Source organism: Ambystoma mexicanum, chromosome 10 (assembly GCF_040938575.1).
Source record: "Ambystoma mexicanum isolate Mex_15411 chromosome 10, UKY_AmexF1_1, whole genome shotgun sequence".
NCBI lineage: Eukaryota > Metazoa > Chordata > Amphibia > Caudata > Ambystomatidae > Ambystoma > Ambystoma mexicanum.
Window position 1 is genome coordinate 1,270,975,307 of NC_090932.1, and position 25,108 is coordinate 1,271,000,414.

At 47.1% G+C, this 25,108-nt stretch overlaps 1 protein-coding gene across 2 annotated transcripts in view; it reads right to left on the minus strand.

The window, feature by feature from the left end:
* Positions 1–591: 591 nt before the first annotated feature.
* Positions 592–25,108, minus strand: part of DTX1 (deltex E3 ubiquitin ligase 1) — a 593,706-nt gene continuing 569,189 nt past the window's right edge. For both annotated transcript variants that reach the window (XM_069619247.1, XM_069619248.1), the window contains one exon: positions 592–14,016. In XM_069619247.1, coding sequence (XP_069475348.1) covers positions 13,792–14,016 — 225 coding nt within the window. In that variant the 3' untranslated portion in view covers positions 592–13,791. The remainder of the gene's footprint in view (positions 14,017–25,108) is intronic.

Consider the following 25,108-nt stretch of genomic DNA (forward strand, 5'->3'; position numbering starts at 1 on the left):
TTGGACCACAACCCCCCCATCAGTACCAGCCACCACAATCAATGGTGAGGGATTATGGGCGTTATAGTCCATAACATCTGGAGAACCACAGGTTGCAGACCCCTGATTTAGGGGATTCCAATAGCGCAACATCACCACTAGGGTTGTAGCGGGGAGCTGCGGGTCTCAACTGGTGTCTGCTTACAGAGTTGGGTGTGGGATACAGTAGTGCTACAGTGAGAAGATGGAGGTGCTAGAACCTGCAGGAGAGTTCGCATTGGCAGAGCCATAGCCATGGTATTGATATAATTAAATGGAAGGTGGCAGGAGTAAGGCACGTGTGAAAGATCTGACTGATGCACTCTTTGTTATCGTATCGCGGCCCTTTCGGGCCCTATGGTGCCCTCCAAATACAAACTCAAAAACAAAGCAGATGAGAAGCACCTTGGTCCCATGCACTGGTGAAGCAGGTGGTGTTGGTGGGTGCACATCAGGGAACAGAACCTGTCCTTTTCACTTGAACACTTACCGAAACACAGGCTGCCACCCGGCACCGACAGGTATCCGTTAAGGAAGAGGCAAGCGACGGAAGAAAGAGCCACCACAGCGTGATCAATCTCACATTTATTTACTGAAATAAATTGTAAACACACCAAGACATGCTGAGCAGGAAGAGAGGCTCCATTCCAGTCTGAAGATGAGAACCAGTCCCTTGGAAAACCCAAAGGTGAACCTGACGATCAATTAGGTCGTCCATTCAGTTGGGTCCCAGACTCCTGGCAGCTAAAGTGTTGACCACCTCAACATGGTCAGATGCCAAAATGAATTGTGGTCCTTCCTTTCGACCTACACTCTTATCTGGCCACCCGCCTCTGAATGCAGACATTTAGCCTTTGTTTGATGAGACACAGAGACAACGCAGGGCTAAAGCATCCATGGACATCAATGGACTTTTATCAGCCAACACATTTTCCGACAAGTCCCTCATGCCACTGCTGGCACCTGCGGAGTTCCAGGTGCAACACTTCATGCTAAGGGGCTGGTATAGGGGAAAGGAAAGTAATTACCCTTTTGCCCCCCGTTGCTTGTCGAAAGGGGTGCCACCCAACCAATTTTTTAGAAGGCCCTGATTTTTCATGAAAAAAGATCCATGTTCTGGTGTCACTCCCCCGCCCCCCACCACCCCAAACCACCCAGTACAATACACTTTAATGGAAACAGCATGCTTGATTACCCAACATTATACGATCACTCTTAATGCTGTGTTGAATGGTTGGGAGCCATGAACAGTGGAAAGCTGTGTGCTGTACCCCACAAATTTCTGACCCACACAATTCAAATGAGTGCCAATCATTCCCATATGAATGGACTTGGAATGGCACGCACTCATTCCCCAGAACTGATGAGTAACTCATTCATTGAAGGTCAATCATTCTGTTCCTCGTGCGCTTTTTGTAGCATGACCATCTGCATGCTCCATCATTTGCCATCAATGTTCACAATCTTTGCTGGTGTCTTTCTTGACCACATAGCACTGCAATAAATCAACATGGAGAGTATGTCTAGAGAAAATGTACAAGGCATGACCAAGGTTCTCTTACAGATGCAACCACCTTCAGACTCTCCCATGTAGAGTCGCGTTATCCTCCATTACTAAATAAACCATATTAGCTTCCCAGACTGTTCTCATGGCCTTAATGAAATCTCACTGTTTGCAACATAGTTTTTTACCAGCTCAATTGAGCTGTATTTCCTCCCTATCCCTGAACTTCAGCACACTCAGTCCTTATCCCCGGCTTGGGGCCTGGGAATTTCCACACCTGCTTTCCCCCTATTGATCCATGTCTCCTCTCACTTGCTTTCACAGGGTGTGCCGGAGGCTCGTTCTCGACTGACTAGAACTTTGCCTTCTCATGACACGTGGGGTCTAGACTGTGGTCCCTCTTAGTCATGGCTGTCTATCCCATGGTAGACATTGGTTATGCAGCGCGCCGATGGCTGTGATATGATAGGTTATTTATAACGTGCTTAATACCCAAAGGTTTCTAAGCGCTGACCCCGGGATTGAACCTGTGTTGCTGCGTGTCGTCTTGCTTCCAAGGCGAGCACGTTTCCCTTGTGCTATCCTCCCGAGGTATGCAAGCAAACTACTGCAATGGCAGCCTGGTGGTCTTGGATGTCTGGCCACCCTAGCCCAACATGCTCAAATACTACAACTCCCAGAAGGTCTTTGGGAGGACACTCATGAAGGGGGCCACATTAACAGCCATGGGTGTAAAAACCTCCCAAAGGAATACGTGGTGCTCTGAAACACGCTTGCTGGGAAGCTTCGGACTTCGTCTCGTGTTCCGGCTATTCTCGTTTGTATTCGGCTTGCCTTTGGACTCCCCTTGGATTCCATGCATAGCTGCACGCTGCTCTAGAGGTCTGGGCACTTGCTTCTGTTCACCTGATTTTTAGATTCAGCAATTTGGGAATGCTGATCCGTGTTGGGTCTGGATTGTCATTGGGACATTGGGAAGGGGACAGTAGGCGGTCTCAGATGGCGGTACTAGAATTGGGATCCCTTTGGCACATCAATTGGCCACCTCAAGCCATCTTTCTTTTGAAAGGTCTTATCTTACTTTGGACGAAAGCTTTTCCTTTCTATGCAAGCCTTTCTGGCTATCGCGGTCAGTAGTCTGGTTATTCACTGAAGATTGGCCCAGCAGATGTAACTGTTTCGGTTTTGCCTGATTATGGTGGTGGATGAAACCTGTGGGTAAACATTTTCCACTTTAATTTGAACCTCTGTCCTTCAGCCTACTGGTGCCTATAAGCCTCAGCTGCAAACAGTGCCAGTGGGGCGGAAACAACTTGCAGACATGTGAATCAACATAACTGAGTCCTAGCACATGGAATTGAGGCCTGGAGCTGTGAGCAATGCAGATCCCACCTTTGCAGTGTATGTGCATAGGCCTTCCTTTATCTGGTAGAGTCGCTCTGTCTTTAGGAACCTCCTGGTTACAAGGCTTCCTTGGGGTCCACCAATCTGGGCATTTACTCTAGTCATAAGGTTTCTCCTCTAGGTGGTAGGGCTTGGCTCCTCCCAGTCTGGGGATTTACTCTAGTCAGGTAGTGATCTGCTTCTGGGCCCCCGTGTCCTCTTTTTTTGTTTTTGGATTGCCGGGCCCGCCGGTGTCTCCTCTCTGGACAGCGTTTTGGAATAAAGATTCTCCTGTGCATCATGTCTTCTCATTTCCTTACATGTCAACATGATTTCCCAGGGTTCTCCACAAAATATTTGGGCATGTCATCATTTGGATATTTCCTGTGGGCAACTATGTCTGTGGGGGGCCCAAACATGTGCTGAGCTTGGAGACCCCCATGTTTGAGGTCTGCTTTCTTTGATCACTATTTTAAGCAGTGAACTGTTCCATAAACGCAGGCCCACTGCAGCCCTCACCAGTCCTGCCTGTTCATTCTCAGGTGCCCACAGTTCTCCGCAACAGATGTGGGTATCTCCAGCTGACCCGGTACATTGTCACTTCCTAGTCAGGAAGGAATGGGTGACAATAGAGATGCTCAGGCTTCGACCAGACTTCAGGATCCCAAGAGCATCTAAGAACCTCAGTGGAGCAGATTAGGGAGTTGAGTATTGGTTACCAGACTGAAACCCAAGGAAGCAGGTTTCATAACCAGGGTGTTCCATATTAGGGAACTCTTCAGGCAGAAAGCCGGGCATCAGGAGCCTCAAAGAGCCTTTCACAGAAGTGTGTAATCTAGGGACACATCAGTATCAAATGGGTCTGCCTCACAAGCATGAATACACCTGTGTCCTAGAAATCCTATCACAAAGAACCCAAAAGGCAGCCATTGGTTACCAACGTAAGAACACATGCAAAGCAGGATTCTCTACATTGCCCATGAGGCTATACCCTCCATTGGACATGCGTGTCTCATACAAGCAAAGACAAGCTCATCATCCCTTGGTTCCATATGCAGAAACATGAAGGTAAAACCCTTGAGGTCCTGGGGCTCTTGTTATTGGGATGCACCGCTGGAAGCCTCATGCAAATCCCAGTCATTGTCAGGTCAGGGAAAGCTGAAGAAACCCAGGCAGACCTGGTCAAGGCTTTGGCCCCCCCCCATGCACACAATTAACAAAAGCAGGAATCTATTCTTTCCAAGTGCTCAAGATGTTATTTTATTCGCACCCTTTAGACAATATTACAGATTTCTAAATTACATTAGTATCTTTGAGCACTCGGAAAGAACTGCCTTTAGTAATTAAAAGCTAAGGAAATCTCATCTGTTCAACCTTCCACAAGTGCAGCGTATCCTCACTATTATGGGCAGTCTAGCGCCATGAAACAGCCATGTGCTGACATCATGGTGCTTTAACAAAGCTTCACAAAATAACATACATGACAGCTTCCCACCATCACACATGGGACCGTGTGAAATCTGCCGTGCAAGGCAGAATATGAAATGTGTTTCAAGAAGCATATTAGGCTCATTCAAATAGCTTATACTGAAATATATAGGAGGGTACACTACACACAGGGTTCCCTTTTTGAGTCCAAATCTGGGGTCAGTGCTTCTGAAAGAAACCCACTTAGTCTCCATGATTTACACCGCAGCCTACCGCACATGTGATTTTAATGGGCAGATGTTTCAAGGATGACGCGACTACTGAGCACAGGGAGCATCTGCATTTAGCATTCTCCACTTCAAGCAGGGTGCTCCACCCTGGGCTGTCTCGGGAGGATAGCTCAGGGGCAAAGCGCACGCCTTGGAAGCAAGACGACACTGAGCAACACAGGTTCAATCCCCGGGTCCGCGCTTAGAAACCGCTGGGTATTAAGCGCGTTATAAATAACCTATCATATCATGTGCAGCAGGGTGCTCCAACCTGGGCCATCTCTCATGCAAGCAGGGTGCTCCAACCTGGGCCATCTCTCATGCAAGCAGGGTGCTCCAACCTGGGCCATCTCTCATGCAAGCAGGGCGCTCCAACCTGGGCCATCTCTCATGCAAGCAGGGTGATCCAACCTGGGCCATCTCTCATGCAAGCGGGGTGCTCCATCCTGGGCTATCTCTCGTGCAATCAGGGTGCTCCACCCTGGGCCATCTCTCGTCCAAGCAGGGTGCTCCAACCTGGGCCATCTCTCATGCAAGCAGGGTGCTTTATCCTGGGCAGTCTCTCGTGCAATCAGGGTGCTCCACCCTGGGCCATCTCTCGTCCAAGCAGGGTGCTCCATCCTGGGCTATCTCTCGTGCAAGCATTGGAATGCTCCAGGTAGTATAGGAATGCTCCAGTTAGCATGGAAATGCTCCAGGTAGTATGGGAAATACCACGAATTACCCACTAACAAGCATTGGAATTCTTTGCCTCGCTGTTAACAAATGCTAACAATAGCCGAAACAGTTTACGTTTTTTGAAGATATGGGGGGAGGGAGGGGGGGGGTCGATTTTTAGATCCTGATGAACTGTTTTGGGTGGGGGGTGAGGGTCGAGGTTGGGAGTGCGGCATCTCTATTCTTGTTTTTGTGTTGTATCTTTTGGGCTGGATCCGTGTGGGTTTTTTTGCCTCCTTTTTTGCCCCATCACTTTCTCTCGGTTGTATTTTCTGTATTTCAATTGCTGTTGTTCCTGATTGTTTCAAATGTCCTGTATATTTGTTAATAAAAAAAGTAAAAGAAATAAATGCTAACAATAGCCAGAAAAAGGAAGTCTTTCTGAAGTACAAGAAGTCCTTTGCAACTATCTCAATTTCCCCCATATTGGGGCTTAACCTCGCCGAGTCCTCTAGCCCTCCTGAATTGGTACAAGCCACACCCTGCGTCACTTTTATCAACATTTTGCACGCACCAATTCATACAAAAATTAAACATTTTATTTAAATATTTTGATATCGGGAGGTGAAATGCTTGGGTTGTTCAACCCTCACCCCATGGAGTGAGCGAGAGACGGCAGCGGTTCTGGAGAGGAAGCAGGCGGGGCTTTCCTGAGATCATTGCAAACCATCCTTTCAACCTGACCCTTCAAACAGGGGGCGCTCTATGACAACCTCCATCCAGTGTGGTCTACAGCGTGAGATGCCATTGAGTGTCCCAGATGGAGGGACCCTGCGCGGTGATGGAACACGTGCTGCATCAGATGAGATCGGTATCAATAGAGAAAAATTTAGCATATGAATTCCCATAGCAACACTGCACTCTCCTCCCCCAGAGGCTCAAGCAGCCACCTGAACTCTGGTGAAGGGTGGACAATGCCAGAAAGAAATGGCATTTCAACCTACAAGAAATATATTTAAAGTTATCTCCTGATATAACACATAGGACATCGAACACATTCCCCCTGTGAGCGACTCAAGCGTAGGATCCATCTGGAATGGGCGGACAACCACAATTGCAGTCAAGTCATTGTCCAGGTGATATGGGATCTCTGTAACTATAAGCTCTGCTAGAACACCTATTTATCGGTGTCCTGGCTGCCATACCGAGGCCCAGTGAGCTGTTTTGTGAGCTCATAAGATATATAATGCAGACCAGAAGGCATGCACACAGGCTTCCCATAAGGACCCTGTAAATACCTTGTCCAATCCGTCTCCCCAGTTCTACATGACGTAGGATGTGACTACTCAGAATACTTAAGTGCCACTTGTTTTAAAAAAAGGAAGGACCTTGTTGGCAATCTGAGGAGAAGACAACTTGGACAAGACTGGCTTTCCCCTTGCAGCCCCATCTCACCAGATTCATTCAAGTATTGGCATGGGATGGCCATAGAAAGTAATATTGGGTGGCGGTTATCAGCTCGGTGGAATCTGACACTGCTCTGTCTATGCCTGTCATCAAAACGCTTGTCCATACAAATGCACGCAAAGAGGTGGATCAACAGTGTACGGGAGTAGGGTGCAGTCGATGACCGTAACCTAATGTGCTGGCGCTCTAGTAGATTGGGCATTTCAGCAGGATCTTCCACAATGTAATGCAGACTGTGACACAATCTGATGAAGCTTTTATAGACACCAGCTTCTTTTAGCAGAGGGTCAGCGCAAGTGCCAGACCTGGGGGTCTGCCATTGCTGTCTGTTTTTTCTGATATTGAAGCTCAAGCTTTCTGGCACCAAGACACGTCAGAATCTCATCTTCAGGACTAAGAAATCTCATCTTCAGGACTACAAATTTATAAAATACAAATACAAATAGAAGATCTTCCCTGTGCCCAGGCGTGGGGTCAGGTGGGTGGGATCAAGCTTCGATTTCAGTAGCAGTCTTGGTGAAAGCGGAAGATGGTTCAAAAGGTCACCTTGTCTCTGGGGAAGAATGAATACACCTCAAAGGCGGACAGACAGTGATGGTCACCCTGATTCCTGATTCTTCTGGAAAAAGCTGCTGAACTCTGAAAGTGCTTCAGAAGTTTGACACTCCAAGGCACAAGTGCCTTCTGGCTCTAATGATAGACCTATAGAGGTTACTCTCCCTCCAAGAGGAACCCTAACATGACAACCTGCAATAGAAAATCATGGCAGTGGCTCCCAATAACCTTTTGTTTGCTAATTAGGAAACAAACACACCATGTTTCTGCACACCACACATTTACTTTAATTGCTTTTTTTTACTAAGCATCTGAGTTCAGTTTCCAAACGCAGATCAGGGATTCGAACCTCTGTTGCTCTGCATGGTCGTGCTTCCAAGACCAGCACGTTGCCCCTGTGCTATCCCCCGTTCTCACACGTAGGAGCACCAAAGAAAAATTGGCAGTGGGCAGTGATGATGGAAAAAATAATTTCCCGTAGAACGATAACAGATATATCCTGCCTCCTAATGGGCCCCTTGCAATGTTGATGGCTTTTGTAGTGTACATCGTTTCAGTACCTTTCTGTTTCCACTCCGACGTGTGCTGCATCTCAGGACCATATTGGAATTGCTATTAAGTTTGCAGGGCCTGGCAGGTAAGATTTGTTGAAGGATATCCTCCATTTTAGGTTTGTTGTCAACATCTTTTATTTTACTGGACCGATTTCCGAAAGCGTAGTAGAATTGTCACACAGAAGCCCTCTCAACCAGACACTGTTGCTGTGCACATTGTGAATGGGATAAGTGGCAAAGCCTACAAGTTCTGGCAGAGGAACTGGAGCAAGCGGTGCCGCTAAAGGAATTGAGTGGATCATGAATTCTCAAGAGCATGCAACATGCTTTGAAGCTCTCTTTCACAAGATCTAGAAGCAGTGGTCGTTTATGAAGTCTTAGAAAAGAATCCTTCTTGACATGAGTCAGTTGGTTTTCATAAGGAATGACCGAATACTGGATTCTGTAGACATGGTTGGCCATGAACATATTTGAAACTTCAAGATTCCAAATACATTTACGATTCACGCATTCACAGATAAGATGTGTATGAGGTGAAGAGAAAGCCATTCGCTGCCACCGTCTTTAATTTGGTAAGAGTCTTTTGACTTGAATTGCCCCCTCTACGAAATGGAAGACCATTAGAAGTCCAGATATTCGGAAAGGCAAAGAATGGGGGCAAACGAATGACATTAGATGCGAATAGCCCTGCCCTCACAGTGGCGTTCGTCAGACCTTGAGATGGTTTTAGAGATTCTGGGGGTGACGAGATCCAGAAGAAGCATTTTGCTTTGTTCTTGTGAGTATGGGCTTACATCTCCCTCCTAGCTCAGAGGAACACATGTGTACTAGAGAAATGGAAGATCTACTAAGCCCGGCTTTAAAAGGTCTTCTTTTTCCCATGATCCCGAGCACTGGAGTATTTCCCTGCGGGATCCATGAAAAGGAAACTCGGCTAGAAGTAGCAGCTGTCTGGTACCGACAATCTGACACATATTTCCCAAGGACTTGATGCTGAAAATGCTAGAGCTGTTTAGGAAAAGTCCCAAACATACTATCACTCCTCTTTTCAGAGTTAGTACTAGACACCACTCGCCGCCCTGTATCAATAATTGTCTCTATTGGACATCTTTTGGTGATAACAGGACAGGAGCAGCTAAGTGGGGACCTGGAAACCTGCTAACCGTGGCCTTATGCTCCGGAAGCGTGGACAGTGGAATCACCCCGTGACGGCGGCTGTGCAGAGCTTGCCTTCTGGAGTTTTCTGTCGGTTCCAAAGGGCAGACACAATGTTCTGCACACAGAGGGCGCCATCTCATCCGTTCCTACCACATCACTTAGCAAGGGCTAGTTCTAGCACAAGACATACATCATGAGCACATGGGCTAATTAAAAGTGCATAGTGTGCATTTGTATGTCGGAGACGTCAGTACAGGTAGTCATGCCCATGTCATCATGACGCACTGGCTGACTATTAAAAACACAGACCTAGTTACCTATGTGTGCCTTTGAAACCTCAAACCCTCACCTTACATTAACCAGCTGCCCTGCTCAGTGCTGGTTCAATTAACTGTTGGTCAGCTATTGTTGACCATCATTTTGCCAGCGCCCGGGAAAATAGCTAATGCAAGATCTCTCCCATTCCCAACTTTTCCATCTAAATGTACTTGGGACTTATCTTGACCTTCGATTCCTCTTAGACTCTCTCTTGAAGATCATCACATGTGATAATGGTGTCAGTAACTGGAGCTTATTTCTTTAAACCAGAACTAGGACTTCCCGATTCTAAACCTCTCTTTCATATGTTGGTTTTGGGATCTCCCAGAGGTATTGGCCCCACCAGCTCTCTCCTTCTGTGCTTCCTATGCAGGAAGTGGATAGCTCCTATGAATTGCTGGTGACACACCTCTTCTCCTGTGCGCCACTGTTTTGGATTCATCAGTGGGTTGTTAGATGGGTCTGCATGTACCACCTACAGGCTATATCGTAGTTGTATCTATATGCTGGAGGACCTATAGAAGAGATCTATGCCAAGCCACAAAGGCAAAATAAGAAATTCCTTCCTACTCACTGTTGTGTAGGCTTTCAATGGCTTCAGTAGAAGGAATCAAATACAATTTTAAATGTTTTTGTTACTAGAATCTGGTGTTTCTGCTCCCAAAGCCTTCTGGAATGGGTTCCTTCAAGGCTGAGACCCTCAAAATACAGCCTGTCGGCCCTTGCCACTACATCCGGGGCAAGGGAAAGAGTGGTATACATGCCCGAGCCGTCTGCGATTAATGAAGATCCGATTTGGAGAGCAGTGGAAGAGAGTTGAGCTCAGTGGAGATGGGAGAATATGTGCGATTGAACGGGTACTGCAAGCACCTGTTCATAGGGGCCTAGAACAGTGTGTCAAAAACAGAAATACCAGCAATATCAAACCAGTGACCTGCCTGACACTAAATACAGGGACTGTGACATCTGGAACAGCAATGATGCCAATGTGTCACGTGGCGCCTGGTTGTGGCAAGGCACTCAGAATGCTTCTTTGCTTGGATATTGTCCTTTTCTTGCTAGTAGACTGTGAGGCACGATGGAAGGGCAATAGATTTTCATTCACTGATTTCAGATATATTCCATTATGCTCTGGGCTCAATTTTTTCATTTTTGCACAGCTCCTTTCTTTCATAGATGTTGCATTGGGGTTACAAATATGTTCGTTTCAGTATTTTTGTGTTGATGTGGATGGGTTTCAATTAAAAGGCAGGACCTCTTAATGCTTTTCTTATAGCATTCAACATGCCGTTTGGGCTGTGATAAGACAGCATCCAGTGTATCATGAGGCCTCATCCAGAGTTCAAAACTGGCCCCGGGCTGTTGGTGGGCAAGAGGGACAAAGGTCATCAGGAAATCCTTGCCTGAGCAAGAACTCCCAGGTAGATCATACTCCACATGTCCAAGGCATCTCAGCAAGACTTCCGCTGGGGCGGAATGTCATTGGCGGAGGATACCAAGGCCGTGAGCACCTTACCATGTGACCATCCCTCCCTAAAGGGTTTAACAGCATGGGCTGGAGTCAGTTCATGAGTGGGTTGTCCTCTGCCGCCCAGGATTTAACGGGACGAAGTGTGCTTCATCTCTTGTCCGAAGTGCAGATACGATTGTGGCACGCTCCCTAAGGAAGGATCGAGTGACTCGCACTAGTCACAATACTACAGAGTTGCAGATAACCACATATGGTTGCATCCCTTGTTACACATATCAGTCACAAGGAAATTCTCACAATATGCAACGGGAGGATACAAAGCAAGATCCTGCTTTTTTGACCCAAAAAAGGAAAATTCACTTCTTTAATGTACTTTGAATCAATTTGTGATGTACTAAAATCAGTCTCTTAGAATTAAACCTGATGCACAGATGAACTATATTGATAAAGAAGTCCGATGTGAAGATTGACTTTTATGGTTATGTTATTGGTTTAATGGGACATAAAATGCAAGAAGCTAGACCTAGGACGAACCAATGCCATATTTCGTGCAAGTGATTTGTTCAGAGAGCATCATAGATCCCATAAAGTGGAGATGATGTCCATGTTATGAGATGCTTTTTCCATCCAGACCAGAAGAAGAACCTTTAAGCACTACCCTTATGGCGCTACTAAGTCTCTTCTTTGATGCAAGGGTACCACCGCTAGGTTCTGGAGAGACTTAGTAGATCTACGACACTCAAGGGTTTGTCGTTCGACTGATCAGTGGTTTCATTTGACAAACTATCTTGATTGACAAGCGATAGAGAGCATGGTGTCCTACCTGACATAACCTCACTCTCCCGGCAGTGATCACTGTCCGGCTTTGGTTTTGAGGTCTCATTCCTTCTCAACTGCTTGACTCCCTCTCGCTGATTTGTGCATTGCACCCATTATGAGTAGGACTCACTACTTGCGCATGGCCTCCGTCAACAACCGTGGTCTGTATAAGACATCTGACTCAACGCGGTTCAGCCAGTCCTTCTGTAAGTCTTCCAAAGATGTGCCTCAAGTGGCCCTTGTAAGATGCTTCCTTTCCACAAAACCTCAAAACAAGCAAATAAAACAAAAGGTCAATATCAATGGGAAATGAAGCATAAATCACTAGGCTGGGAGTGGGACTATATTCAAGATAACAAAGTAAAAGAAAAGCAGGCAGCTGGTGTAGCCGGGCATTTAATGGGAGCAAGAAGGGATGTGTGCAACTTCCCGACATGTTGTGCTTTCAAGAACTGATCCATTAGATTTCTCGTGATCCCGGATATCTGACAGAGTGGGGATGTATTTCTTAACACATTACAGCAGCTGCTGAAATTCCCTATTTCCAGGAAGTCAGTGACAGCCTGCATCCCCATTCATCTAGCTGGGCGAGAAGGTGCATTTACCATACAGACCTTGGCGCTTACCTGTCAACCTTTTCAGATGCCAAGGAGGGTGAAAAAAAGGATTTCATTTGTGCTGGTGAGAGTTCCATTGACACCTATTGATGGGCAAGAGGATTGCAGGTGAGCAAACTCACTCAATGCCAGGGTTTGGAGAGTGAGTTCACGGGTATGCTGGCGGACGGCTTAGAGCATAGCTCCTCAATCTTCGTCTCTCCAGATGTGTTAAAGTACAACCTCCATGATATCCCTTAGCACTGACTGTGGTGGCTAGGGGTGATGTAGCCCAAAATATCTGAACAGCTAAAGGTCGAAGACCCATGGCCTAGAGGACAGATGACTGCCTCCAGACACCTGGAACAATGGAGGGTTGGCAGACTTTGAGAGGACCTCTCTATTGGGTAGAGCAGAGCTTCCATGTTTTCCAATCCCATAAGTGAACCGATCATGCATTCCTAAATCCATCATGCAGTCATAGATCTTTCATTGCCTTCTTGGACTTGTAGGCCTCCATAATAAAAAAAAGAGAAAAGGGACAAGAATCACAAGGCAAAGAAAATTAAAACAGGAATGAGATACTCGCCAGTCATATGGGGCAACGTGAGTGTGCTCGAAGGGGCTGTAGAAGAACAAAGTGCCAGTTAAAACCCATCACACAAACTACTGGTAAAAGCTAGGCTATGGTAGTGACATTGCTGCCCTAAGAAGCAAAGTCAAATTTGGCCTCTGTTTTGCTTTTCTGTCCAGGATGGCTTCTGAGTTAGACACGAATGTTCAGTCTACACTGCGCCTGTCAGCAGACAGTTGGCTAGAAATCTACACCTTGACCCTAGGGTGGCCCCACCTGGATTAAATTTCGGTTTGCCTTCATTCTATACACACATACAACATAACCCTTCCTCCCTAAATCCTGCTTCCCATCCAACACAACAATAAGGGATATGTCTGTGTCATTTCCAGCATCTAAACTGCATGACCACACACTGACCTCTGGCCATGGCCCCTTCCCTGAGGTACCCTGCAGTCATGCTTTCCAGTGGTTTGCAGATGCAGGGCCTGGGGACTATCCCCTGTTCTCACAAGAGGTGGTCTGGTTTGACCCGGCATCATGGGAGCTACAGCGGGTATTGTGAAAGCAACTGGAGGTTTTGAAAAACCTGCATGCTCTTGGCTTCGCTTCTGTGGCACCCCCTTCATGTACCGCAGGTATGTTACATTGAGAGAAATATGTGTTCAACATATAAATACAAATCTGTATGCAAGAGACAGAAGCTAGGGAGTCATTTGGAACCGGAACCAGAAGTAGAGAACAGCTGACGTCCCTAGATCACCACCGTCACATTTTCCTTTTCCTTTCACTTTGTCACGGGTCTACCAAACTGCCCCAATCCAGCAGATGTATCCACGAGACAAGGCAAGATGAGGGTGCTTGGGCCAAGGCAGCAGAGTGAGCACGCCGGGGTAGAAACGTGAGTGGAGAGAGCGTCCATGTCCCTCTTCCTCGAGGATGAGTGAGGGATAGGCATGCACCGTCTAAAGTTGTGACTCAGCGGTGGGTCAGGCAAACGGGTCCAACTGGGCTCCTTCCTCAGTCCTTGTAAGTGTCATCACACACGCCCTGTGCGGTCAGCTCGGTCAGCGCATTGTCCAAGTAATTTGGATCAGGGTAGCCGTGACCAGTGAGGTTGGAGCCAAACTCTGTCTTGTGGTGGATCTCGTTCCAGACCACCGTGTCCGATTCTCCTGTGGTGTTCGACACTCCAATTGTAAAGATAAGTCGTCGATCCCAAGCTACGATCAAAAACTTCAGAACCTGCTCAGAGGAAGGAAACAGAACATAGAACTATTACAATTATCATTATGGTATTTGCTGAGCACAGACATAACTTCAGGAAGCAAAGGTGCACTTTACAAGTCATAGAGGGAAGTACACTGCGAGGGAAGCAGAGTTCAATGAATCAATACAAGGGGGCAGGGAGCTAAGTACAAGGGTGGGGAGGGTTGGCAATTTGGCAGCAAAGCAACCGGGGGAGGAAACAGGGAGGGGGCAGATTGTCCCATGTTGGGTTAGGCGGGGAGTGGAGAGGGCGTGGACTAGGTTTTAAGGAGCAAAATGTATTCAATTCAATGAATGAAAATGGGCACAGACGATTTAAACTGTATGGATGTGCTAAACCCCTGTAGCCATCGTGTCTCAAGGGTGGATGTCTCTGTGCCAATCCTTCAAACTATCTGATTCTACAGTATAGAAAATATGTATTTGTGACAAATCAACTTTCGGGGCACCAGTGGTCCAGGGATGAATATCGGTTTCTAAACCATCAATCAGCCCCACACCTCCAGTACACCAGAAGGGATCCAAACAGATTCGAAACACAAGTCAATTATAAACCTCCTTGTTCAATTTTGATAACGTGGATGAAATCGCAGGCTTATCTCCGCAAGGTCGTGGATCGTTGGTTAGTTGCAACACAGCGAAAATACAATTCTTACCCAATGATGAAAGGGACTGTCCAGTCAAGGTTGTATAAACATATCTACTTTAGTATTATTACAACAGACAGTTCTAGTACACTACAAAATACAGCGCACACCGTAAAGGAACACAGAGGACAGATAGTTTCACAAAGGAAAGGGATGCACTCTGGGTACTGACAGGACGGTAGTCAATAAAGCAATCAGTCTTAACTCTTCAAGGTTATTTGGTTTCAGCACCAAGGGAGCAAGGGGTCTTAAATGTCACTAGGGTCTTTCGGAGAAGGACCAGGGGGACAGAACCACAATGTACCTGGTGCTTGAGATGATCCTGATGCTCGTCAGAGTCAAGTCAGTTCCAGGACTCTTTGCAGCTCCTGTGACAGAGTTCAAGAGGGGAGACATCTGCGGGTATCAGGCAGCAGGCAATTCAGCAAGCAAGACTGGATGGACGGCTGCAGGCCGGTCTACACGGCGGCTCAAGTCAAGAATCATTGTCTCTGTGCTGGTTGGTGGTTCTGGAATGCTCATCAAGGTGTCTCGGATGGTTTTAGTGACTGCAATGTGACAACAGTCAGTAGTGCAGCCAGTTGCAGTTTGAGGGCTCCACTGCCTCGAAAATGTCCTAAAAATATGGATGCTGGTTTATGCTTGTTGTGGCACTCCTCCTAGCTGCTTTGCAGGGCTTGTGTCGTCCTTTAAGGCGGACGGCCCAAAAGTGAGGAGAGTGTTTGTAGGCAACAGCCTTGTCCTTTGTTCAGAGACTCTCTGGCACTTCCCAACTAGGAAGCTTGTTGGCAGAACCTACCTGTTCCGTAGCTGCTCGACAGGTCCTCCGAGTCTGGTATCTCCCTCTGTTCCCTGTGAGATGCTCAGGGGAGGGACCTTGCTTCCCTTTTGGAAATCCTGGCCTTCCTTCATTGGCAGCAGATGTAAGGCAGACTGTACATTCAGCCAGGGTCCAAATTAGTCATTCTTACTACTCCTTTCAAAGTCGCCAGATGATCTGCTAAGTGAGGGGCTCAGCCCTCTTTTAATGCCAAATGGGCCCCAGTGATTGGTGCAGGCTAAGCCTACCTTAATTAACCAATCCTGGGTCCCCACCAATGTTCTTCTGTTATGCGTGAGATCATAACCAGAGTGCTTTGCAACAGGAAAGGTAGGGGGTGACAACATGTACTACTAAGTCCCAACCATCTTCCTGTCGGTTGTGGATCAAAGTGTCTCTCTGGTTAATTGAGCTATCTGTGGCTCCCGATCAAAGCGCAGGTCTCCCTTGAAGTTTGTGGCGAGAACAGATTTTCTGTCTCCATCAGTTCACATACTTCTTCCCTCTGAAAGGGGTCTCCCTGCAGAGGTTGCCTACTGTAAGCAGTTGTCCCAGACAATCCATTTACTGCCCTTCATACAGTGGGGTGGGAGCTAGCTTCAAGTTGGCACATTGCATATGAAAGAGGTGTTGGTATTTCCTGTCCCCTTTTGTCAGTTCTGCGATCAGGCCTATCGCAGACCTGTTTCAATTAACTCCCATCAGTATGAGCTGCCACCAGCAGAACTTTGACAATAGAATAGTGCGGATCCATGGAGCCTTTGATATTTTAATTATGCTGGCTATGGCCGGAGGAAGGTGTTGCCTTCCCCCTTCAGAGATGCTTTGATGTACCTGTGGCTGTCACATTCCAGCTAAACATGTCAGGGAGGACTTCACCTGTAGGCTGTGTCCTTCAAGAGTATACATTACTATGTGTTTGTTGTGCAGTGAGCAGAGGAGAATGTGTGCAGATTAGCCCCACATATTTTCCGAGGTTGATCTCCCATCATTCATTTTCATTACAAAACATTTAAAAAGACCAGGCGAGCGCAAACTCCCCGTGCGGATGGTCGAATTCCTCACATGGCCCCCAGCCTCAACATGGGAACCACCACCCTACTGAGGGTCTGGTTCCTCATCAAGGCGAAAGTACCGACTGAGACAATCTGCATTTCCATGCTGGGAGCCTGGGTTGTGCTGGATGTCCATATCTAATCCCTGTAGGGATATGGCCCAAGGCAAAAGCTTAGGGTTCTCCCCTTGCATGGCCATTAACCATCGCAGAGGCCGGTGGTCTGTCTGGATCATAAACAGAGACCCAAAGATGTAGGGTTTCAGCTTCATTATGGCCAACACAACTGTGTGTACGACTCTTTTTCTATGACAGCCCAGTTCCTTACCCTTTTTGTTAACCGCCTGCTAATATAGGTGACAATTTGCTCTACCACTTCAGAGTTCAGCTGCGCTAACACTGCTCCAATACCAAAATCACAGGTGTCTGTCTGGATAATGAACTCCTGAGCATAGTCTGTCTCTTTCAGAACTGGGGCCCTGCATAATCCATCCTTTAAATCCTGAAAGGAGGTTTGACAGTTGGGTCCAGGTAACCTTCTTCGGCATCTTCTTGGAAGTTACATCATTCAGGGGCATGGCCATGGTCCCACACCCTCTGATGAACGACCGGTAGTACCCGGTAAGACCTAGAAAGACATCTGTGGGTATCAGGCAGCAGGCAGTTCGGCAAGCGAGACTGGATGGACGGCTGCAGGCTGGCTTACATGGCAGCTCGAGTCACCTGTACCTTTACTTCAAGATGTTGCTTCTTACCCCCACCGACCAGGTGGCCTAGGTAAGTGACATTGAAAGTCAGACCTGCATTTTAGCAGCGCCTGAAACACTTGTTTCAGGTGGGATAAGTGATCCTCCCAGGTCTGGCTGAACAAGGCAATGCCATCTAAATAGGCAACAATTAAGTTTTCCAGACTAGACAAAACCTGGTTAACCATCTGCTGAAAAGTGGCAGGGGCATTATTCAATCCAAAAGGGCATCACAGTGAACTGATAATGTCCTTCCGGGGTTGAGAATGCTGGCCTCTTTCTCGCTCCTTCTGTCAAGCCGACCTGCCAATACCATGCTGTGAAGTCAAAGTAACTCATGTACTTGGCAACGCCTAGCTTGTCATTGAGCCCATCTGCCTGAGGAATGGAGTGAGCATCTGTCTTCGTGACAGAATTGAGTCCCCTGTTGTCCACACAAAAGCGAACTTCAGTCTTCCCACCACTGGTCTTTTTAGGGACCAGTGCCACTGGTTCTAGCCCAGGGCTCTGGGATGGCTCTATCATTCCAAGGGATAGAATCTTGGAAACTTCCTCCTTGATTGTGTCCCTGACCTTATCGGACATCCGGTGAATCCTACTCTTCACCGGCTTACTGTCTCTCTCCAGTGTCCACATCGGAATCAGCGTAAACAGACCAGCAAACTGGTCCAGTAAATGGCGACAGTCTGTCAGTTGCTGTTCTGACAGGTCCATTGCAAGGTTGACACCTTCAAATGACCCATCTATGGCAGTGTGCAAGAGGTCTGGGAGGGGACCGGTCTCCTCCTCAGTCTCTCCGTCAGTCACTAATGCCATTACCAATTCATCCTGGTTATAATAGAGTTTAGCCGGTTGACGTGAAAGACCCGGCACATCTGTTTAGGTCCCTTCACGTCAATGAGGTAATTTATCTCACTGATATTTTCTAGCACACAGTAAGGCCTAGTACAATTATCCTGAAGAGCACTGGGGTTGACAGGCTCCATAATCCACACACACTGGCTTGGAGAATAGACTGTTACTATGGCCTTCTGGTCATGCCAATGCTTCATCAGCTCCTGTCTGGCCTTTAGGTTCTTTGTCGACTGTTCCATATACTTGGCCATCCAAGACCGAAGGCCGAGTACATAGTCCAACACATCTCATGTAGGGGATAAGGGTTTGCTTTCCCATCCCTCCTTCACTAGACTGAGGAGACCTAAACAGAAGCTCAAAGGGGCTAAACCCTACTCCATTCTGTGACACCTCCCTGTAGGCGAACAGAAGGCATGGCAGGAGAATATCAAATTTTCGCCTCAGGTCCTCTTCCAAGCCACCTATCATCCCTTTCAGGGTCTTGTTGAACCGCTCAACAAGCCCATTTGTTTGTGGATAGAAGAATGTAGAGAACCTATAGGTGACTCCACACTCTTCCCACATAGCCTTCATATACGCTGATATGATGTTTGATCCCCTGTCTGAAACGACTTCCTTGAGGAATCCAACACGGGAGAATATCCCAATCAGAGCCTTCTCAACCATGGGGGCTTGTTGCTCCTCAGAGGGACAGCCTCAGGGTATCTTGTGGCGTGGTCTACCACAATCAAGCTATATCTTTTACCAGAGCTAGTTTGAGGATCTAAAGGACCCACAATATCCAAGCCTATTCTCTCGAAAGGCCGCCCAACCACGCGTAGTGGAATTAAGTGGGCCTTTGTGGCAACACATGACTTGCCAGAAGCTTGAAAAGTCAGGCATGACCGGACAGATTCCTTAACCTTTATGCCAAACTGCGGCCAGTAAAAGTGCGCAAACAACCGGTCTGATGTCTTAGTCACTCCCAAGTGACCCGCTAAAGGAATTTGGTGAGCCAAATCCAAAAGGAACTTTCTGTGGCATTGGGGAATCATCAATCTCCTGGTGCCCTCACCCTCAGAGTCTTTTGACTCACTGTACAGGAGTCCATCCTCCCAGTACACTTTGAACAGGCCAGGGTCCTCTCCCCTAGCCTGCTCCTTCACATTCTCCAAGAGACCCGCCTGAGTGGGACACTCTTTCTGGGCTCTGAAGAAGTCAATCTGACCTGGGCCCCCAGCTGATACAAACTCATCAAGCTTGCGCAGGCCCTTCCGATATGCGCCCACCTGGTCCTTAACCTCAGGTTCCTGAACTGCACCAGGCAACTCTGAAGGCACTGAGTTCCCTGCTACCAAAGTAGGGTCTTCAGAAGCGACTAGCCACTCTCCCGCAGGAGTAGGCGACTCAGTAGTCTGTGGAACTGGACTAGGGGATCCCAGCCACAACGGTCCATCCAACAAACCCTCTGGGGTTTGTTCGGGATCAGATAGATCATTACCCAACAGACATGGGACAGGGATGGAGTCTTCCACAGCTACACAGCGCTGGGTCGTTTCACCTTGCTAGCTGAACTCTACTATCGTCAAGGGGCACTTACTCTTTCCGTCAAACCCACTGACGCAGAAATCAGGCCCATCAACATACTGGCCTGACTGTACCCACTGCGGGTGACAGTAGTGACACTAGCCACGGTGTCTCGGACCGCAGGAGTTTTGTGTCCATTGATATAAACATGTTCTATATAGAGTTGAGTATTATTGAGAAGTGCGGTCGCTTCTGGAGACCGGTACCGTTCCCACTCATTGTAACCAATGCACATTCAGCCACTTCCATGCCTAGTGGGAAGACCTACTCTAAGGGGAACACACTAATGATGGCCTCTTCCATGAATCCAACATTCACTATGGCTTGCTTGGGTAAGCCCTTGCAAGCAGGATCTCCTTTCCTATGGCCCAGCTCTTTACACACAAAACAACCTTTGGGCGGTGAGAACGCAGGTGTCCGAGTGTTAGGGGTGCCCTAAAAGGTCGTGGATCGTTGATTAGTTGCAACACAGTAAAAATACAATTATTACCCAATGATAAAAGGGACTGTCCATATTATTATTACAAGAGACAGTTGTAGCACACTACAAAATACAGTCCACCATGTAAAGGAACACAGAGGACAGACAGGTTCACGAAGGAAAGGAATGCACTGTGGGTGCTGACAGGAGGGTAGTCGGTAATGCAATCAGTCTTAACTGTTCAAGGCTATTTGGTTTCAGCACCAAGGGAGCATGGGGTCGTAAATGTCACTAGGGGCCATCAGAGACGGACCAGGGGGACAGAACCACAATGTATCTGCTGCTTGAGATGATCTTGATGCTTGACAGCAGCGAGTCGGTTCCAGGACGCTTTGCAGCTCCTGCGACAGTTTAAGACGGGAGACAGCTGTGGGTATCAGGCAGCAGACAGTTTGGCAAGTGAGGTGGACAAACGGCTGCATGTTGGCCTACATGGCGACTAGGGGTCAAGAAGCGTTGTCTCTGTGCTTGTTGGTGGATCTGTAATGCTGGTCGAGGTGTCTCGGACGGTTTTAATGACTGCAGCATGACAACAGTCATTGGTGCAGCCGGTTGTGGTTCGAGGGCTCAACTGCCTCAATGTCCTTAAAAGATAGATGCTGGTTGATGCTTGTGTTGGCACTCCTCCTAGCTTCTTCACAGGGATTGTGTCATCCTTTAAGGCGGACAGGCCAAAGATGAGGAGAGTGTTTGCAGGCAACCGCCTTCTCCTTTGTTCAGAGACACTCTGGCACTTCCCACCTAGAAAGCTTGCTGGCAGAACCTAGCAGGGCACACTGTGTGCTGGTTGGGTACCAGTTCTGGAACTGGTTGACGGGTCCTCTGCGTCCGGTATCTCCCTCTGTTCGCTGGGAAATGTTTAGGGAAGGGATCTTGCTTGCCTCTTGGAAATCCTGGCCTTCCTTGACTGGCGGAAGCTGTAAGGCAGACTGTACCTCCAGCAAGGGTCCAAATGAGTCCTTCTTCTTACTCCTTTTGAAGTCGCCGGATGATCTGCTAAGTGACGGGCTCAGGCCTCTTTTAAAGCCAAATGGGCCCCAGTGATTGCTGCAGGCTAAGCCTACCTTAATTAACCTATCCAGGGTCCCCACCAACCATCTTCTGTTGTGCGTGAGGTCATAACCAGAGTGCTTTGCAACAAGAAAGGTAGTAGGTGACAACATGCACTGATAAGACCCACCCATCTTCCTGTCTGTTGTGGATCAAAGTGTCTCTCTGGTTAATTGAGCTCTCTGTGGCTCCTGATCAAATCGCAGGTCTCCCTTGAAGTTTGTGATGAGAACAGACTTTCTATCTCCATCACTTCACATACTACCTCCCTCTAAAAGGGGGTCTCCCTGCAGGGGTTGCCTGCTGTAAACAGTTGTCCTAGACATGCCATTCACTGCCCCTCATACAGAGGGCTGAGAGCCAGCTTCAAGTTCACACATTGCATATCAAAGAGGTGTTCGGGTTTCCTGTCCCATTTTGTCAGTTCTGCGATCAGGCCTATCACAGGACTGTTTCAATTAACTCTCATCAGTATGCGGTGCCACCAGCAGAACTTTGACAATAGAACAGGTGTCAAACTAGAAATTATATCGTGCCTCCTATTGCTATGAATATATGTATATTGGCCTACGCCAAGCTGCTAACAAGCTGCTTATAAACTACATGTGAATAAACTCGCATTGCAAGGTCCTGACCTTAGAAACCATGTAAACTGTCATTTTGGGTCAAGCCGCCATTTTAGGTTTTCTTGCTCTATAAAATCACCATGTGAGCTAAAATGGAAGCCTATGTTATTCAGAATAGAACTCGATTGTCATGACCTCTGTACAGCTAATGTATAACTTGCCTGCAGGCCACTTGTTAGGGTCATGAGCTGAGACCTTGTCCTTCTGCTGACCTGTGTGCAATGGATTACCTGTATCACCGAAACTGATCTATAATTGAATAAGAACACCTGCTTAACTATATTGTATAAATTAAGTCCCACATTGTAATGTTAGGCCTAGAGCATAGGAGAAATGTATAAAAGCCTGACTGTTTCAATGAATTTTTGCACTCACTGAGCACACCGAACCACGCCGGAGTTCGCTGTGTTGAACTGAGGGTCGATAGCTATCTGAATTTTGTTCTGTTCTTTTGTAACTGGATTCAGTATAAAATAAAGTGCTTTGTATGTTCCTTTGTAACCTGTGTTTGGTGTGTTTCCTTTTTGGTTACCCTGCCTCATATTATTTCCTTGTTTTCACAGTTGGCGCCCGGAATAGGGACCCTCAAGATTGATGCCGGTTTATTGAAGGTTGACGCACGCTATCGGACCGGGATCGGACGGTGTGACATAACGGGCCCGACTGAACGAGACGCGACACCTCAACAGCGCTGCACGATCCGTTCCCTGGACGATAGCCGTGTGGTCTGGGACGGCATCTTGACGAGGGTCAATTTTTTGAGGCGGGCACATTTGCCGAAGTCACCATACACAAGGTAAAATTCTTTAGGTAAGTCCTTTGTAAACCGATCGGTCCTCCTTAGGTTTGGTCAGGTGAGTCGTTACCCGACTCTTAATTCAACCCTGACAATTTGAATTTGGCGCATTGTATCTGCAGACACAATTATTGACCAGGTAACACCGAGTATTTGAGAAATGCCTGGGAAATTGTCTAGCTGCTTTAGGGCATTATTCCGCAGTGATAGACAATCTTTGGAATTTAGCCGTCCGGCACCACAGGAGGGGTCACCGGCATGTACTATGTACTGTAAGCATGGCATTGGAAGTGTAGTATTTAATAAAATTTGGCACAGACAAACCAGACATGCCTCCGAACTTCAGTGGCCAGTCAATGGTAGTTTTGAGATCCCTCGTATTGAATATTTAGAGTCAGTCTTGTTAAAAAAGAAGGCCAGACCTGCAGCATTTGATGTTTTGCAAAATTGGAAAAGAGAAGCGTTGCAGCAGCTTAAAAGTAGGGAAAAGCATGTGCGCCGTCATAAAATAAATGCTGAAAAGGAGTTGTTATATGATCAGAACAAACAGTCTGAGTCGGTTAGGAATATGGACAGGGCTTTCTCACTCGGTGTTCAGAAAATCTATCCTTCTAAAGATCTTCATGTTTCTGATGAGTTTATCGACAAATTGTTAAATGAACGAAGGCCTGGTGCCTCTGCACCACCTCTGTATGTTCCTCTTCCTCCTGCTGTACCTCTTCCTGCTGTTATTCCTGCTCTTTCTGCTCAACCTGTTGTTCCTATTCCTCTGGTTGTTGTCCCTCCACCTGCTCCTCTGCCTCTTCCCATTGCACCAGTAATAGTACCTCCATTGAATTTGCCTGCACCCTCACTCCCAAGTAGTTCCGTACCGCCTGTAGTTGATCAGGGTGCGGGGTCGAGGATTGTTACTCGTAATACTGTACCTATAAAAAAGAAACAGGATTTGTTTGCATGGGCTAAGCATTGTATGGAGAGAGATGATCGAGCTAATGTTCTTGCCACACTTTCTAATATGGATAATTTTCCTGAGAAAAATGTTTTCATTGAAGGTTTAGGGATTCATTTATGTGTAATGTGGGGTAAATTAAATAATGCAGACCTCCCACAAGGGTTGAGGGACCTGAATACTTTAGCGTTTTCAAGAGACACTGTGGAGAAGGTACATGAGCATGTTGAGAGGATATTTGAGTGTAGAAAGGAGTTGGAAAGGTTACGGAATGAGGATGACGAAGAAGAAAGTATGTATGTACAGAAACGATTTCTTCCATGTCGTAAATCGACATCTGAGGAGGCGCAGATTTGTACAAAAGATGCGATTAGATGGATTTCAGACATATCGATAACTCCAGTTGAGGTATATGACACATACAGTCAATATACGCTAGAAATGCAGAGGAAAGTGATACAGGTAATGGTAGAGTGCCTGCAGGATGAATGTTTAAAGAGAAAGGTTAGTTGTCCCACAGAGTTATGGAGCATTTATAAGAGAGCTTTTTCACTTGACACTTCTTCAACTGCTTTAGCGCTCGACTTAGCTCTGTTGCTTAGTAAGCGTTCGGAGTTGCCTACATCTCAGTTGCCTATGAGAGAGGTTCCTCCGACATTTGTCCCAAAGGTTGAGATTCCTGCTAATGCTGCAGCAGGTACACCTGCTGTGGACATTCCTGCACATTATGTATCGCAGTTTGTTCACGTCCCGTTTTCACGACAGGAAGTGAACACTATTAGACAAACTATTCCTGACATTAGGAAAAATCTGACAGGGTTCTATAAAGAGATAGAGTCCGTTTTGCAGTCCTCAGTGTTTACCCTAGGCGACATTGATTTGCTATTCCCTGTACTCCTGCCTGTAGATTTGTGGAAACAAGTTAGAACTATAGACGATGTACCAGGGTTGGGAGATACATGGGCTAACATAGTTAGGCTTGATGGGGAAAGGCCAGCTGGTGAGAGACCACCTCAGGTGATACTAACTTTGCCTGAGAGAATCATTGCAAAACTGAAAACTATAATCCCTGAAAAGAGAATTATTTGGGACAAGCTTACGGCCTGTGTCCAAGGAAAATCTGAGGGTGCTACCGAGTTCTTTAATCGGTTCGAACAGGTATTCTCGGATTTCAGTGGACAAGACTTAGGCACAGAGTCTGGGAAAAGATTATTTGTGGACACATTTGTACGTGGTTTGCTGCCTGACATCTAGTCACAAATTATGACTTCTGAGAGCGCTTGACAGGCGAACTCCCAATCAGAAGTACTGCACATGGCTCAGTACTACGAGAACCGTGTCAATAATGAAAAAGATAGAGTTGAGAAGAGAAAAGGTGATTTGAAGACTAAAGTATTGTTACAGCAAATTGTTAGAGGCCCCAGAGGGGGTAGTTCGCAGATTAGAGGTCAGTATGTTCCACAAGGGAATGTGCCCTT